The sequence below is a fragment of the Aythya marila genome, assembly GCF_965140915.1.
Source record: "Aythya marila genome assembly, chromosome: W".
Classification (NCBI taxonomy): domain Eukaryota; kingdom Metazoa; phylum Chordata; class Aves; order Anseriformes; family Anatidae; genus Aythya; species Aythya marila.
In genome coordinates, this window is record NC_139081.1 from 5,924,175 (window position 1) to 5,942,883 (window position 18,709).

At 41.6% G+C, this 18,709-nt stretch overlaps 1 protein-coding gene across 1 annotated transcript in view; it reads right to left on the minus strand.

The window, feature by feature from the left end:
• Positions 1-2,356: 2,356 nt before the first annotated feature.
• The window catches only part of LOC309889397 (microtubule-associated protein 1B-like), a gene marked incomplete at both ends in the record, with an annotated part of 83,231 nt that continues 66,878 nt past the window's right edge, over positions 2,357-18,709 (minus strand). Inside the window, 4 exons of the mRNA XM_082782203.1 lie at positions 2,357-2,512; positions 3,227-3,465; positions 7,782-14,046; positions 14,659-14,799. Of these exons, the coding sequence (XP_082638329.1) occupies positions 2,357-2,512; positions 3,227-3,465; positions 7,782-14,046; positions 14,659-14,799 (6,801 nt within the window). The remainder of the gene's footprint in view (positions 2,513-3,226; positions 3,466-7,781; positions 14,047-14,658; positions 14,800-18,709) is intronic.

Below are 18,709 nucleotides of genomic sequence, written 5' to 3' on the forward strand. Positions count from 1 at the left end.
AATTTCACAATACATTTCCATCTGTCTTCTGTGCCATAGTCATTCTGAGTTATTCTTTACAACTTAAAAGCTTAATAAAGCAGTATTGCTAGAGACAACAAAAAAAAAGATAATGTTAAAAATAAATTGAAAATCCCAACACCTGATAAACAGTAATTTACAGTATTAAATAGGCCTCAAGAGCCCACATTTAAAGGGTTGTAAAGCAGTATATATTAAAAAAAAAAAAAAAATTAGGAGTGCAAACATATGCCTATTAAATAAAAATATCCTAAAGAATGTAAATTTGAAATAAATTATAAGTAAATAAAATAAAATGAGGTCATAGTCCACTACACTGTGAAACTTAATACCAGCCATAAGGGTGAATCATACAGGCCAGCACATATCTCCATTTTGGAGGCTTTTGTACATTCTTCAAATTCCAGTTCACAAACCTTCTACGATGTAACAATATGTTTTTATTGGGGTAAAACTTCTGAGATTAAAAAAATCCAGACTATTTTAAATCATGGAACTGTTCTATATGCTGTTTCCTCTGCAAGCAGTCTTAAGAAGGTAAGGAAGGGGGGAAAGGAAAGGAAAGGAAAGGAAAGGAAAGGAAAGGAAAGGAAAGGAAAGGAAAGGAAAGGAAAGGAAAGGAAAGGAAAGGAAAGGAAAGGAAAGGAAAGGAAAGGAAAGGAAAGGAAAGGAAAGGAAAGGAAAGGAAAGGAAAGGAAAGGAAAGACTTGTTTTAGTTTATTGTATCTTTTTTCAAGATCTTGTGAGGGTTGAGAATGTAGGCTACACCCTTGTAAATATTAGGCAATCAACATTTCAAATCCCATTTTCTGTTATCATCAATAGGTTAATTTTACCACCAGGGTGCCCCCCACTGCAAGGTATTGGTAGTTGACTATTTTCAATAAATTTTACCTCAATATCCATTCTTACTAGAACCTTAAACAAATTATTCATTTATCTTACAAAACTACTAAGAAAAATTTGCCTTTACCTGATTTTTTTCTTTGCATTTTCCTGTAAATTAAGACTTTTGTTAAAAGTTCATCTATTAAAAGTTCATGCAGCACTAAAAGAAAGGTTTCTGTACATTTATTCCAGACCCAACACACCCATTCACTCTTAAATTAAACAAATAAAACAAGGTAAAACCAAGGAAGGTTTAATACTGTACAGACTTGCAGGTAACCTTTTTCATCATCCTGAATGTTTTGCTAAGTTTTGCAACTCTCATAGTGGACACCACTTCAATCTTGCTTCCACAATACAAAAGAAACTTTGTAAAAAATGCTTGTCTTGCCTTGTTGAGCTGTCCAGGTGCATCAATGAAGTGCACACATAACTAACATATGTAATTCATAGCACCAAGCTGTTTGACTAGTCAGATAGGTTTCTAGTACCATACATGCACACTCACACTTTACTGGTGTAACTATGATCCTACACAGATGTTTTATAAATTTGATGTCTCAACAGTAAAAAAATAAGTGCAAGTTTCTTTATACATTGAAGTCACGTTCTAAGGCAAATTGTATACTGTATGTACTTCTAACTGCTTTGGTATTTTACTTCAGTCAATCAACAGTTGACATGACTGTTTAAGCATATGGACTGGTCAGTTCTGAGTGGCGTAAGTGTATTTTCACTGGGAGCATGCCTTAGACATGTTCTGCATGTTGAAAGGAAGGTTTTAAATTTCTGAATGGGGTTCAGACTATGTGTATATTTGGCCTGTGATTGTTATGGTATGTCAGTATGCAGAGTTCAAATTAAAGTGGAAAACTGCTAATGAGAGTTTAGGTTGTACATCCCTTCCCAACCACATTCTGCCGCTTCTTATTTTCCAGCTAACAATTCTGTAAAGTAAGGACTTCCTTTGCTATAGCTCAGAATGATACAAATTTAAAACTGTCTTTTCATGTGAGAGCATAAGCAAACTGCAGCAAGCGATACATCTGTTGCCATGAGACTAACGCAGATCTAATTTTTTATTACTTTCTCCTCCTAACCCTCTCTCTTTTTCTCTCTCTTTGTGTTTCTTTAGAAGGCAAATGCCTCTACCTGACGGAAGTCAGTTGGAGTTGCTAGTGCATGCTTTCCAAACATTCAGAGGAGATGAAACTGGATCTGTATTGTCACAGTACTATGAATCCTACTGTGGGAATACTGTCATTTCCCTTAGTAATTATCAAAGACTGAAAAATATTAGTGACTTACATCATTGTGACACAGTAAAGCATTTGGCAGGTATATAGTTCAGCAGCTAAAATAGGTGGGTTGAATTTTTATAAAAGGTGTTTTCAAACTGAAGACTTTCTGGAAACAAAGTTTAATGTTGTGGTACGTGGTCTCATTCTTACAGTTCAATTTTGCATGCGGGAAAAGATTCATCTTGCATGACAACAGTGCTGCTGCTTGCCAAAACCATGATGTTGAGGTCCTGCTGTTTCTCATGGGTCTCTTGGTACCATTCCCTCATCACTTCTGAGTCATGGGTTGGGATTAAGGTCACCTGCAACACAAAACAGGATAACTCCTCAGGAATTGGCAACAGAAACAACTGATAAGAAAAATGTCTGTTAGAAGTCCTGGCCAACAAACATTTTTCCCTTTTGGAAAGAGTGTCTCTTTATGCAATAAATACTTAGGTAAATGAATGGATAAAAGGAAATAAGTAAATATGTAAATAAGATGAAATGACTGTAAAGAAGCAGTTTTGGTTCTATAAGCTGCTGAGATGCAGCTTTCCAGAGAAGTAGCAGGTTATTGTCTGTACTGATAGCTCTTCAGATTATGGCCAAATATTTTGTTTATTTATTTACCATATTGGAAAGGTACAAGAAGTTTCCAAGTGTATGTGATTACTATACAAAGCATGAAATATTCACTTTTCTTTCCTACTTACAAACTGCAAGTTTCCAAACTTGGATCATATATGGTATAGCAATAGTGTGAAACAGCTAAATGGCCCTGTAAACCATGAGTTCCAAATTGTTTTATTCTCGAGGGACAGGTCAGATGGTCCAGAAATGGGGGAGTGGCTGAGTATGGTGCATCTCTGTGCTTGACTTGGGTGTCCTCTCACATTATTGGCAAAATGAGGTGCCCTGGCTGGAAATCCCATGTCCCGAGCAGTCGCCATCCACTCCAACAATGCTTTGGCTTCCCATAGTTGCTTCCCGGAGAAGTTTAAAGTTCCAGGTAGAAACACTAGTGAAGAGCTTACCTGCATGTTACTCTCCCACTGGGCTTTGCCCTCCAGCAGGGAGTCCAGAACAGTCCTGCTTGGTTCCTCAGCTGTAGAATCATTCCCGCTCACCACATAGTAGGATGACCGCACCCTCTTGAAAAACTCAATGTCGACATTCTTGCTATTGCTGTGGTTGGGAATATACACCAGATCCAAATACACTGGAGGTCCTGGAGGCACCACCGTAGATTTTGCCAACTTAGTATTCCCAGATCCTTTGGAAATAAAACAACAAAAGAATATATTACAGGCTGGTTAAAAACATGCATTTACTAATTATGTTATAATTGCTGAGGTGATATTCCTTAAAATAGCTGCTGTTTGTTAAGCATTACATAGCTACAGCTGTACTTCTGTGTCCTTTGAAACAGTTATGGCGTTACCCTCCTAATGACACTTTCCAGATCTGTTGTATCCCAGTTACAACTGTACTAAGAGGAAAAAATAATAAATGTAACTAACTATATAATACAATAAAAGCTCACTACCACATAAACAACAATTGACTAAACCTTATATATGTATTACTTATATAAGTAATATGCTATTATTATCCAACAATTACAATTGCAGGCCCGTGAATACTGAATTACCATTCAGTAAATTAAGGTAAAGTAAGTAAAATTTATGGACACCCTTCTGAGAGTGCAAGAGCTCTCCATCCCCCAGCAAAAGAAATCAAGCAGAGGAGGCAGGCAACTGGCATGGCTGAGCACGGACCTTCAGCTTAAACTGAGGGAAAAGAGGGAAATGTACAGGAAATGGAAGCAGGGTTGCATAGCCTGGGAGGAATACAGGGGTGTTGTCTGGATGTGTAGAGATGGGATCAGGAAAGCCAAAGCACAGATGGAGCTGAACTCAGCAAGGGGTGTGAAGAACAACAAGAAGGGGTTCTACAGATACATAGGCAGGAGGAGACAGGCCAAGGAGAGTGTTCCCCCTCTGATAAACGAGATGGGAGAACTGGCTTTCTTAGACATGGAAAAAGCTGAGGTACTCAGTAAGTGCTTTGCCTCAGTCTTCACTGGTGGTCAAGTTTCCTATGTCTGTCAGGACCCTGAACCTCAAGGAGAGGGTGAGAGGAGCGGATTCCGTCCCACTGTGACAGTGGAACAAGTCCGGCCTAATGAAATTGGATGTGTCCATGGGGCCAGATGTTATACATCCCAGGGTGCTGAGAGAGATGGATGGTGTGGTTGCCAAGCCGCTCTCCATCATATTTGAAAAATCATGTCTGTCGGGTGAAGTCTCTGGTGACTGGAAAAAGGGAAACGTTACTCCCGTTTTTAAAAAAGGGAGAAAGGAAGACCCAGGGAACTACAGGCAGGTGGGCCTCACCTCTGTGCCTGGGAAGATCATGGATTAGATCCTCCTGGAAGACATGTTAAGGCATGCACAAGATAAAGAGGTGATTCGAGACAGCCAGCACAGCTTCACCAAAGGCAGATCTTGCCTAACCAATCTGGTGGCCTTCTATGATGGAGTGATGGCATCGGTAGACAAAGGAAGGGTGATGGATATCATCTACCTGGACTTGAGCAAAGCCTTTGATATGGTCCCTCACCATTCTTCTCTCTAAATTGGAGAGGTATGGATTTGAAGAATGGACTGTTAGGTGGATAAAGAATTGGTTGGTTGGTCACAGCCAAAGGGTTGTGGTCAACGGTTCTATGTCTGGGTGGAGGCCAGTCACAAGTGGTGTCCCTCAGGGGTTGGTCTTGGGACTGGTACTCTTCAGCATCTTTATCAACGACATAGATGACAGAATCAAGTGCACTCTCAGCAAGTTTGCAGATGACACCAAGCTGAGCAGTGCAGTCGATACAATAGAGGGAAGGGATGCCATCCAGAGGGACCTAGACAGGCTGGAGAAGTGGGCCCATGAGAACCTAATGAGGTTCAACAAGGCCAAGTGCAAGGTTTTGCACTTGGGCTGGGGCAATCCCAGGTATTTATATAGACCGGGCAAAGAAGAACTTGAGAGTAGTCTGCAGAGAAGGACTTGATGGACTTCCTTCTGGACGAGAAGTTGGACATGAGCTAGCAGTGCATGCTTGCAGCCCGGAAGGACATCTGTGTCCTGAGCTGCATTAAAAAAGGGGTGGCCAGCAGGGAGAGGGAGGTGATTGTCCCCCTCTACTCTGCCCTTGTGAAACCCCACCTGGAACACTGCGTGCAGGCCTGGGGCCCCCAGCACAAGAAGGATGTGGAGCTCTTGGAACGGGTCCAGAGGAGGGCCACTAAGATGATCAGAGGGCTGGAGCACCTCCCCTATGAAGAAAGGTTGAGGGAACTGAGCTTGTTCAGCTTGGAGAAGAGAAGGCTCCAGGAAGACCTCATTGCAGCCTTCCAGTACTTGAAGGGAGTGTATAATCAGGAGGCGGAATGCCTGTTTACATCTGTTGATAGTGATAGGACAAGGGGGAATGGTTTTAAACTAAGACAGGGGAGATTTAGGTTAGATATTAGGAAAAAGTTTTTCACTCTGAGGGTGGTGAGGCACTGGAACAGGTTGCCCAGGGAGGCTGTGGATGCCCCATCCCTGGAGGCATTCAAGGCCAGGCTGGATGCGGCTCTGGGCAGCCTGCTCTAGTGGCTGGCAACCCTGCCCAGAGCAGGGGGGTTGAAACTAGATGATCTTTAAGGTCCTTTTCAACCCAGGCCATTCTATGATTCTATTTCTCAAGTTAAGAATCACAGCTTTCCAAAGTCTTGGGTATGCATGATTATAAAACTTAGGATCACACAGGAAGTCATGCAGATTTTAAACAGTCTTGAGATTTGGGGTATCAGCACAACAGCTTTGATATTTTCAGGCTGTCTTACAGCATCAGGAAGCTACTAAATGAGAGCAGAAAGAGGGGCAAAAAGGAACTTGGGAGGACAGTGAAATTTCCTAATTCAATTACTTCAGGGAACTAAGAACAAGTATTTGTTTGCCTGCTAGTTCCTTATTTGCATACACAAATTAGCCACATCACAAAAAGTAAGGGGAAGAGTGTTTTTGCTGTTATACATAGTGTAGTACCTGTTCTAAGAGCTTCAGTCAAAAGGAAGTTCAAAGTTTAAACACTAGCACTAAAAATATTTCATAAAAGTTGCTTTTGTCACACATTGAATCACAGGGTGACCTGACAATCAAGATTCAATCAGTAATTGTATTTAGATGATCACCATTTATGTTTTATTAGCCTCTCCATGAAGTTACAGAGTATGAAGTTTGGTAAACTAAATTATCTGAGCAATACACTTTATTAAGGGTTACATATTGAAAGGCCAGGAAAGTCCATTACAATTGTCTAACATGACCTGATGATATTCATCAGAGAGCAATATGCCAAATAAGCATCATAATATGATAAGTTTTCCTGAATTAGATCATTTTAACTAATGCATATTTTACAAAATCTTTGATCATCTGTGATAAAAAGTCTGTAATAAACCTTTTGAACTGTGAATACCAACACTGGCTAAAGTATTAGACATTATATTTTACACCTAAATGTCAATATCAAATAAAGCCTTGTCTTCAGCTCTAGTGTATGTCTGAGAAGTATGCTTCAAGGAAGAAGAATCTAATATAAAGTGTTGGAGAAATGTACAGCATGAGGAACTATACCACTACTTTGAAAAGCATCTATTAACAGAGACCTGCAAATGATGGTATATGAAAGGAACAGAAGACCACAGAAAATGGGGAAGCTACAGACAGATGAATGCTGGTTTGCTTGTACTGAATCCTAGACTTGCGTCTTGTAAAAAGCTTTCAATAGAATATCAGTCCTGATGACAACAGCAAAATCAAAGTATCCTCAAAATGCTCTGTAACAAGATCTGCCAGAAACAACATATTAGCACAATGCCTCCTTCAGTGATATAATTCATATTTTATTACTACTTATAGACTACACAACAGTCATTCAAAATAACATTAACTTTCCATATATTTAGCCATCACTGACAGCATAAGACTTTAACCAGATTATGTGATGTACATGCTTAGCTCACTGAAAGTTCTCATACTGCTGTTATTTTTAAAATACTCTTTAAAAAGAATCCAGCAAAGTAATAAACACATCCAATGTCCTATATCACCTTTGCCTCTCACAAAATTAAAATGAATTGGTTTGAATGGTTTATGTTAGGAGCATTATGCCTACATGATTCTTACAATGAATAAAGTGGGTCACTTTACTACTAATTTCACTTCACCTACAAAAGCAATACTTTTAATTCTATTAGTTGGCTAACTAATTTAGACAGCTAGTATTAATCTTTTTATACTTGATGTACTCACTCTAATTCTTTACATCTGAGCAAACTGATGCATCTAGTTTCCCAGATCGCAAAAGTTAATTCAGCATATTTCATTCATTTAAATGCAGCCTTTACACTCTGGATTTATTTTTAAAGCATGGACTTTCTTTGGGTGTTTGCTGTAAATTGCATTCTCAACTGATATAAGGACAACCTAACTTCACTTAAACAACTAAGAAAATCTTAACACTAGGGAGATCCTATCTGCCTTTACCTGTGGTTGCAGTCTTTGTTGACTTGGATGCTGTTGTATTTGTTGCATTCTTGGTATCCTTATCTTTCTCTTCCACTTGGGACTTTACATCTGGATTAGAGATATTTTTGGTTCTCTTCTCCACAAACTCCTTTTTTGGAGAATCTGTTTGGGAATTTTTGTCTAAAGAATCTCTTACATCTGGTTTTGGTGAAGCCGCTTGCTTTGATTTACCATCACTTTTTTTAACAGAAGAAGACAACTTGGTCTTAGTGCCCTGCTTTTTTGTTTTTGTCTTTTCTTTGAGGTCCTTCTTCAAAGTTTTACCCAAATTCTGATCGACTGGCAAAGCCTCTGGATCAACCATGGAGACATCAGGGTGCCTAGGGGAAGGGCTGTGATCCTGAATTGGGACAGGTGGTGGGTCAATGTGTTTGTATGCAATTGTCTTGTCTGTTGGAATGGTTTCTGATTCATCTTCTGAGTCAATGTTAGCATCTGCAGTGATGGAAGGACATTCCTCAGTCTCAGGGGGAACATCTGAATCAGTCTGAGATGGGGCAGAATCGCTCACTGATGTGGGAGGGGTTTCATCACACTGACGCTCTTGCTGCTTTCCCCCAGAAGGTGGATGGGCTCCCCCAGACTGAGTTAATGGCTTTTCTTGATCTTGAAACTGTTCCATTGCAAACCACTCAAGGGGATTTGGGTTGATAAATGAAGGTGAAAGTTCAGTTTTAGGATGTTTATATTCACAGGAGGACACAAGACATAAATCAACATCCTGACAAGATTCTGCTAATGATTTTCCTGGAGTAAGATGTGCACTTGCTTCATAGCAATAGCTACTAACTTCAGGTGAGCTGGTGGCTTTCCCAGTTATTTCATAGGAGTAAGCCATGGTCTCTGGTGACTTGGTGGTTCTCCCAGTTGTCTCATAGCAGTAGCTAATGGCTTCTGGTGACTTAGTGGTTTTCCCTGTTGTCTCATAGGAAGAATCCATAGCATCAAGTGATCTGTTAGCTTTCCTAATTCTCTCATAGGAAATATCTATGGCCCCAGGTGATCTGGTGGTTTTCCCTGTTGTCTCATAGGAATAATCTGTGGCCTGAGATGATCTAGTAGATTTTCCAACTGCCTCATAGGAGTAGCTAATATCCTCTGGTGACCTAGTAGTTTTCTCTGTGGCCTCATAAGAATAACTAAGCTCTTCTGGTGACCTACTGCTTATCGGTGAATCTATTATTTCTGGGTTGAATAAAAGTTCTGGGCTGTGCTTTGTTAGAGGTTCCCGTAATATGACAGCCTGTTTACCAAATGCTTTGTCAGAGGACACTTGCAGTGACAATGAAGATGTGTAACTATCTGAAACTACTTCTGTGATTACAGGATGTGAATCTGGAAAACTAGGAGAGTATAGAGAAGAAGATTCCCTTGGAGTTAGTGGAGATGGGTCAGACTTTGGAAACAGCCTTTCTCCTAGGCTCAATACCTTTTCTGAGGTAAAAGAAGAATGTAGTGACATATCTCTGGGTGAAACAGCACCTGAAAAAGTTTCCTCTAGCAGTGGTGAAGTTACCTGGGAAGGTGTATGAGCTGATGAAGTTGAAGATGAAGCTTCAGTTTGAGAAACTGAAATAATTTCTGAAATATCCTTCTCCTGAGCGTAAGATGTCTGCTCCACAGGGGAAATCTGTGCAAAAGTTGCCTCCTGTATATCTGAAGGGCTATAATCTACTTCTGTTGGTCCATTTACAGATATATGGTGTATACTTATGCCTACAGTAGGATATTCTGGAGATTGCCTACTAAAGTCCATTGCTAAAGACTGCTCAGGGGACTCCTGACCAAATTCTACTGACTGATCAGGAGATCTGTGATCATGCATAAGGGTTTTTGATTTTGCGGTTTTAGGTGAGAAATCTGGTGGAGAAATTGACATAGGCCTTGGGCACTCCTCCTTAGATGGAGACATTTCTGTTTCCTGAAACGTTGTTGGTGTTTGTACAACTGACACTGAAAAGGAATCGTCAACTTCTGTAGAGTGGGGAGATCCAACCTCAGCATGCAAAGAAGGAGATACATCATCAGTAGTTGGTTCTGGAAATGAACTAGTAGCAACAGATGCTGTAGAGACAGAAGCTACTCCTTCTATATGGGAATAGGTGTCTTCTGCTATGACCTCATCAACAGGAGTTGCAGATTTGTCAGAAACAGTGCCTTCAGAAATTGACATTTTGGTGTCTTCTTTTAAAGAACTGAACTGACTGATATCTATTTGAGTAGGTGAGAGATCACCTGTTAACTTCTGGTCATCCAAGACCAATGAGGACTGAGAGTTGCTGGGTTCTGTATCCTCCACTTTCCTTTCTAGGCTGAAGCTTTCCTTAATTACCATAAACTCCATGCTTTTTTCATCTTTCTTTTCTTGGCAAAGGCCCACAGAGCTGCCTTCAGAAGCTGGGCTCATCTGAACAGGTGTTTTTTCTTTTTCAGGTATTCCCTTAGAGGGACTTCCATAATCTCTGGTGGGACACTTTACATCATCACTCAAAAATGTATCGTAAGTGGTCTCTGAACCTATCAGTGGTGGACTCCGTAGAGGCGAGAGAACCTTTTCAATAGGAGATTCTGAATCTGGCACAGGTTCATCCATAGGGCTTATTATGGGTTTTGAAGACTCATCTATGACTTTACTGAATTCAAAGCTAACTGGAGCTTCTGTTGACTTTTCACTGGTTTCAGAGGGAAGCTGACTGGATTTTTCATCAGTGGGAGACTGATAATAAGGTGTGTGGCCAGCACTACCAGCAGCAGACTGTGAGGGAGATACTACTTCTAATGTTATATCTTCAAGGCTTGCACAGTGCTCTTTGGCAACTTCTTGATGTACATCAGGCAATATAGCAATGGGGACATTCTCAGCCAAGACCTTGATCTCATTGGGAGTAAGTGAAAAGTTCACACTACGTTCACTCAGTGGTGTTTTGACAACTGGTGATAGAGGAGACAAATTCTCAGATGGACTCTTGGCTGGACTACATTTTCCACCAACATTTTCTGAGCAGGTTTCTTTGATTTCTAATTTAGTAGTGCCTTGGGTTTCATTTTCTTTTTGCCAGTATACATCCTGGAATGCAGATTTGCAGAATTTGTCTTCCTCTAATGAAGAAGGTGGCAAGATGGTAGAAGCTGAGGCATTATAGTCTCTACCTTCTGTGGCCTCTGTTTTGGTTCCTTCAGATATTCCATTAAAAGCATCCGGAAGTGTAGAAAGCTTAAGTCTACCAAAGTCTTGAGAGTACAGTGATGTCTCATACTTGGTGATGTTCGCATACTCCTGATAAGTTGAGTCACTTTCCTCATTATTAGTTTCATTACTCATGACATCCCGGGGTGTAGACATTTCATCCATTGAAGTTGGTTTACTGGGTATTTCGGTAGTAGACTGTGTATAACCCAAAATAGCAGTGAATTCCTCAGGTTGATCTCTATTTTCTTCATCAGAAACAATAGCTTCACTTTCTGAATTACCTGGTAATGTCTCATCATGGATTGGTGAGGCCAGTTCAACTGCTGGAGACTGAGGCTCTGAGCATTTTGTTGGTGTAATTATGAGTAGGCCATATTTATCTTCAACTTCACCAGCTTCTGCAGCTTTGTCTACAACAGCCATCACATAATCTTCTTTAGCTTCTATTTTTTCAGTATCCTCTTTATCTTCTGTTTTGTCTTCCTCCTCTTCCTCAGTTTCTTTAGTTTCTGCCTTTTCTACTGTTTCTTCATATTGTTCACCTGATGCCTCATAATCTGCCTTTTCAATATATTTTTCATCTTTAATGCTAACATCTGCTTTGACCATTATTTCTTCTGAACTCTCTTCCATTATTCTTGCTTCTTCCATGTATAGTTTTGTGGTGTCCAATGATGTCTTTTCTTCCTCATCTTCACCTTGTTCTTCAGCATCTTCTGTCTCTGCCTTTTCCTCATAATTTTCCACTTCAGATGATTCTGCCAAGCCAGTTCCCTCATCTTTAAATTTTTCATTGTCATCAACCCTGTGCTTTTCCACTGGTTCCAATTCTTCAGGTGTCTGTTCACACTCACCCTCAGCCTCTGTGGTTGTTATACCTTCATCAGAGGACTCTGAAGGTCCTTCATTTTCTAATTTTTCTTTTTGGGAATCAAAGGCCTCTTTTTGTTCTTTGCCAGTGAGTTTCAGTTCATCCTCTATGAATGCAACCTGAGGTTTTGTTTCTTTTATTGTTTCTACTTCTTCAGCTTTTAATTCTTCAAAATCCTTTGTTAAATCCTCTGGTGAAGACATAAGGGATCTTTCCACTTCAAGTTCTTTTCCACTACCTGTAATTTCTGCAGCTGCTACAGCTGTTACAGTTGTGGCAGCAGTTCCAACTGCTACAAGGGCAACTTGTGCTCCACTGAATTTGATCTCCTTCTTCATAGTCTTAATTTTTCCTTTTTCCTTTGGCTTTCCAGCAGGTACTGCTTCCTTTTTAACAGGGTCCTCCTTCTTTTGTGATTTAGGCTTTGCTGCTAGCTTTTTGGCTTCAGTTGAAGGACCAGTTGTCTTCTTTGCTTCTTTAGAAACCTTTTTGATATCCTTTTTGGCTTCTTTTTCTTCCTTGTTAAGTTCCTTCTTCGCTTCTTTTTTAGCTTCCTTTGGTGGAGCATCTTTCTTTACTTCCTTCTTACTTTCCTTCTCTTCCTTTTTCACATCTTTTTTAACTTCTTTCTTGATCTCTTCTTTTTTGTGTTTTTCCTCTTTTTTGATAAGTATTTTCTCCTCTTTTTTAGAAATCTCTTTCTTTGTTTTTTCCTTTTCCTCTTTCTTTTCTTCAGGTTTTTTTTTGACTTCCTTTTTCACTGTCTTCTCCTTTGCCACTTTTGATTTTACATCTGTAACTTGTTTTTCAGGAGTTTCAGATTTCACTATTTGCTCTTCTTTGCTTGTTCCATCTTTTTCTGTCACTATAGGTTTGGTCTCTGTTTTGGCTGGTTTCTCTTTTTTAACTGGAACTTTTTCTTTGCTTTCTAATTTCTGAGTATTTTCCAGTGCTGGACTGGGCTTTGCAGGCTCCCGTGTTTCTTCTTTAGATTCTTTTCTGACTATCTTGATTGGTGGTGTCTTTGCAGCAGGCTTGAGATTCTCTTTGCTGTCTGTTCGTTGTTTCACCTTTTCTTGTTTCACAGCCAGACTAGCAATGTTTACAGTTCGGTCTTTTTGTGTAACTATTGGTTGTTTAAGGAAATCTAAGTGTTTGAGTTTTTCTAATCCTTCTAGAATATTATATTGGGTGCTGTTTCCAGGAAATAGAACTCGGATTATTTTTTCTGTAGGATTAGCTGGATGCCACACAATCAGGGATGAGACAGAGGTGAAATAGGATAATGGAATGTCTAGTTCTTGGCCATTTGGTAGCAGAAATTCAGCTTTATCTTTGCTAGTACCACTCCACCGTTGCATAAAATATTGCATCTCTTTGCTATTTTTGACAGGATTGAGCACATACATCTCAAGTTTGCCAACCCCCATTTTCTGAAATAAAATGATGGGGTCAATGGTATTTCCTACATTTCTGAAAAGAGGTTCTGGTTTCATAGACAGTTTATTTAAATACCGGAGAGTAAAACAAGCTTCTTCTATACTACTTTTTATTCTAAAGTTAGGATTCAGGTTCTTCAGGTTCTCAGGTACATTAAGAAATAAAACTCCTAAATCAGGTGAGATCAGATTTTTCATCCAGTCACTGTTGGTAGTAGACCCTTGGGACTGTTCCTCTTCTAATTCGGCTATCTTTCGCTGAAGCATGCTATTGATTCCTGGCAAGTTATCATCTCCGATGTGAGTGAGCAGAATGGAATCTACCCGGTCCAAATGTCGGATAAGTTTCCAAAAGCAAGATTTTCTTTCAGATCCTCCATTGATAAGCATGTTGAATCCATTCACTGAAAACAATGCAGAGTCCCCTCTTCCACCTGGGAAAATATAACAGCAGGGTTTGGAGAGTTTCAAAAAGCCTCCTGAGGTTGGGGGTTCCAAAATGTCAAAGGGTGATGGTACTTCTACAGATTCTGACAGATACTCTGTGAATTCAGAGAGTCCTTCCATTTCAGGCAATATGGAAGCTGAGTTGAGTTTAATATTAATAAAGTCTTGAAGGTTGTGTCGGTCAAGGTTAGAATTTTTCCAGTCCCCTTCCTCAGGACAGAAAAGAGTTAAGCTGGCTTTATTAGCAGGGTGGGTGGTGCTCAATAATTCACCAATCTAGGGTTTTAAAACAAAAACACAAGAAGATGCATGTAGATTCATTTTTAATAATTAATACCATAACACAGCATTTTCCAAGGTTCCCCCTTCCCTCTTTCACTCTTTATAGGAGGATAGTACGAGTTTGTATATTCAGAGGGGATGAGGGCTATGAAGCTAATGCTGCCAGAGCTGCCACTATCTCTGCCATAGGCTCAAGAGTCTCTGTGCTGCCTCAGTCCATCCAGAAGAGCTGTCCAAATATCTAAGGGAAACAGCACATCTTCTTAACAGGCACAGAGTATCTGCAGCCTGGAGGAGGTCAGCATCCTCCCAGGGGCAGTTGCCTTCCCCACCCCTCCTCACATGGGCTTCAGTTCTTTCTGTTTTCTGTTTCTCAAAGTCATAATCTTAATTCCCCAAATTAAAATGTATTTTTTTTTGTTAAGCATTTTATATCAAAGCTAAAGTAAATTAAATACGTTTTGAAAGAAACCCTCTATTAAAGAGTAAAGAGCATCAGCGTCAAGCTATCAGTGCTAATTCTAACTTAACAGAAGGCCATTTTTAGTCTTCTAGAAACTTGTGCCATCACATAACAATGTATGGAAGACACTTTTCTGAACACACCTCTTGATCCGTGAATATCTCAATGAAGTTTTGGAAGGAAAAGGACCCTGACTGAAGAATGAGTTCTCCTGTGTTTTCAAAGCACTGTCCACTTAGTACAAGGAGTTTGTGTCTTGCAGCATCTGTGATCATTAAACGCACCTAGAATGAAGGAGATAAGTACATCAATAATGGGAGTTAGCATGCGGTTCTATATTTCTCTGAGAACATGCAGTTTACCTTGCCTAATTTAAAACATATTTTGCACCAGTCTCCCAGGACTGTTGAAATATTATCAAGTTACAAGGAGCAAAAGGGAAAAAAGGAGGCACAAGAAGAGTTTAGAGAGAAGACCTAATGAATAAAAAACACATGGATAAAAGAACAAGGAGCAGAAGAGAATAAAATTTGAATGAAAAAATAATATTTTCATGAACAAATGCATTTCTTATGTAACTTGGTGAATTTTAATAGTACTGTATCAGGACAGTCTTGGCCAACTGTTTCACACATGATAATGAGGAACAACTACATGTGTCAGACAGTTTTTGGAAGGTCGTTCTTTATTTTCCAATATACAGCATGACTTTCCATTCAGTTGCAAAAGCATCACTGGAAATTAACAGCCACAAATCACGATTCTGCTTCACCATAAACATAAACTTGAACTTCAGGCACTCAGATACAGTCACATGAATCATTTACATTTCATGATATCACTAAGTATGGGCACTATAACTTCTTAAAGTGTAGCAGCCAAAGACCTTTTCAAAAAACATTAGAAAATTATGTGGATGCCTAATGCCTCAAAGTAGTTTGCTACCGAGAAATAACCTTCTTCTGCATTTTAAAATCTCAACTATTTTAAAGTAGATTCTTGTTACTTGATCGTCACTGCAGCTAGTAATAATTCCTGTTTCCACCCAGGGGGAGACTTACTTGTACGCTAAGAAAAATCCATATATTCAGTATACTTCTATTGGCTAAATTCAACTTAAATTGAAGAACAAAACTAAACAAAACTTTTGTAAGACTATGCACTGTTGAGTAAACACTCTGAAAATATTTCAAAAGCCTTGTCCAACATTGAAAAATCAATTTTCATAGAATCACAGAATCACAGAATTGTTGGAAGAGACCTCAAGATCATTGAGTCCAACCTCTGACCTAACACTAACAAGTCCTCCACTAAACCATATCGTTAAGTTCAACATATAAACGTCTTTTAAAGACCTCCAGGGATGGTGATCACACCACTTCCCTGGGCAGCCCATTCCAATGCCTAACAACTCTTTCAGTACAGAAGTTCTTCCTAATAACCAACCTAAACCTCCCCTAGCGCAACTTTAGCCCGTTCCCCCTCGTCCTGTCACCAGGCACGTGGGAGAATAGACCAACCCCCACCTCCCTATAGCCTCCTTTAAGGTACCTGTACAGTGCAATAAGGTTGCCCCTGAGCCTCCTCTTCTCAGGCACAACTAACCCAGCTTCCTCAGCCGCTCCTCGCAGGACTTGTTCTCCAGACCCCTCACCAGCTTCATTGCCCTTCTCTGGACTCGCTCGAGCACCTCCATGTCCTTCTTGTAGTGAGGGGCCCAAAACTGAACACAGTACTTGAGGTGCGGCCTCACCAGAGCCGAGTACAGGGGGACAATCACTTCCCTAGCCCTGCTGGCCACACTGCTTCTGATACAAGCCAGGATGCTGTTGGCCTTCTTGGCCACCTGAGCACACTGCTGTTTCATATTCAGCTGGCTATCCACCAATACTCCCAGGTCCTTCTCCGCCAGGCAGCTTTCCAACCACTCATCTCCCAGCCTGTAGCTCTGCTTGGGGTTATTGCGCCCCAGGTGCAGGACCCGGCACTTGGCCTTGTTGAACTTCATACAGGTGGCCTCAGCCCAATGGTCCAGCCTATCCAGATCCTCCTGCAGAGCCTTCCTACCCTCGAGCAGATCGACACATGCACCTAACTTGGTGTCGTCTGCAAACTTACTGAGGGTGAACTCGATCCCCTCATCCAGATCATCAATAAAGATATTAAAGAGGACTGGCCCCAGTACCGAGCCCTGGGGAATGCCACTAGTGACCGGCCTCCAACTGGATTTGACTCCATTCACCACGACTCTTTGGGCCCAGCTATCCAGACAGTTTTTAACCAAACGAAGCATATGCCAGTCCAAGCCACGAGCAGCCAGTTTCTTGAGGAGAATGCTGTGGGAAACGGTGTCAAAAGCCTTGCTGAAGTCAAGGTAGACCACATCCACAGCCTTTCCCTCATCCACCAAGCGTGTCACTTTGTCATAGAAGGAGATCAGGTTCGTCATTCAGGACCTGCCTTTCATAAACCCTCCCCCAATAGCCAGGATTGTTGATAAATGATGGAAAGTGGCTTGGCCAGCTCCTCTGCCAGTTCTCTCAATATCCTCGGGTGGATCCCATCTGGCCCCATCGACTTGCACAAATCCAAGTGCCGTAGCAGGTCACCAACTATTTCCTCATGGATAGTAAGGGCCACATTCTGCTCCCCATCCCCTTCCACCAGCTCAGGGTACTGGGTATCCAGAGAGCAACTGGTTTTGCTGCTAAAGACTGAGGCAAAGAAGGCATTAAGCACCTCAGCCTTTTCCTCATCTCGTCACTCACTAAGTTTCCCCCCGCATCCAGTAAAGGATGGAGATTCTCCTTAGTCCTCCGTTTTACGTTGATGTATTTGTAAAAACACTTTTTGTTATCCTTAACAGCAGTAGCCAGACTGAGCTCCAGATGAGCTTTGGCCTTTCTAATTTTGTCCCTGCACAGCCTCGCAACATCCTTATAGTCCTCCTCAGTGGCCCGCCCTCTTTTCCAAAGATTATAAACCCTCTTTTTTCTCCTTAGCTCAAGCCACAGCTCTCTGTTCAGCCAGGCCAGTCTTCTTCCCTGCCAGCTCGTCTTTGGGCACATGGGGACGATCTGCTCCTGAGCCTTTCAAATTTCCTTCTTGAAGAGTGCCCGGCCTTCCTGGACTCTGCCCTTCAGAACCGCCTCCCAAGGGACTCTGCCAACCAGTGTCCTGAACAGTTCAAAGTCAGCCCTCCAGAAGTCCAATACAGCGGTTTTACTGGTCCCCTTCCTGCCTTCTCCTAGAATGAAGAACTCTGCCATTTCATGGTCACTCTGCCCAAGACAGCTTCTAACCACCACATCTCCCACCAGTCCTTCTCTGTTTGTGAAGAGAAGGTCTAGCGGGGCACCCCCTCCAGTAGGCTCACTAACCAGCTGCGTCAGGAAGCTATCTTCCGTACTCTCCAGGAACCTCCTAGACTGCTTCCTCTGGGCTGTGTTGTGCTTCCAGGATATGTCAGGGAAGTTGAAGTCCCCCACGAGAACAAGCGCTGACGATTTCGCAGTTTCTGTCAGCTGCCTGTAGAACTCATCTGTCTCCTCATCCTGGTTCGGCGGTCTATAACAGACCCCCACCAGGATGCTTCCCTTGTTGGCCTTCCCGCCGATACTAACCCATAGGGACTCAACCTTACAATTCCCAGCCTCGAGTTCCACAACATCAAAACACTCTCTAATATAGAGAGCCACACCACCACCCCTTCTGTGCTGCCTGTCCCTTCTGAAGAGCCTATAGCCAGACTTTGCAGCACTGCAGTCATGAGAGTGGTCCCACCATGTCTCCGTGATGGCAACCAAGTTGTAGCCTGCCTGCCGCATGATGGCTTCCAGCTCCTCCTGTTTGTTACCCATGCTGTGTGCATTAGTGTAGATGCACTTCAGCCAGGCCATTGCCTTCTCCCCTGGCCTTGCCATTGTTACTCCTGGCACAGCTCCAACAAGCCTTGTTTCAGCCCCGTCCCCCTTCTTACCTAGTTTAAAGCCCTCTCAATGAGCCCCCCCAGCTCCTGGGCTAGGATCCGTTTTCCCCTTAGAGATAGGGACCCATCTGCAGCCATCAGGCCGGGTGCCGAGTAAAGCGCCCCATGGTCCAAAAAAACAAATTTTCTGTGCTGGCACCAGCCTCTGAGCCACGTGTTTATCAGGTGGGCTTTCCGTGCTCTCTCTGTACCCCTCCCTGCCACCG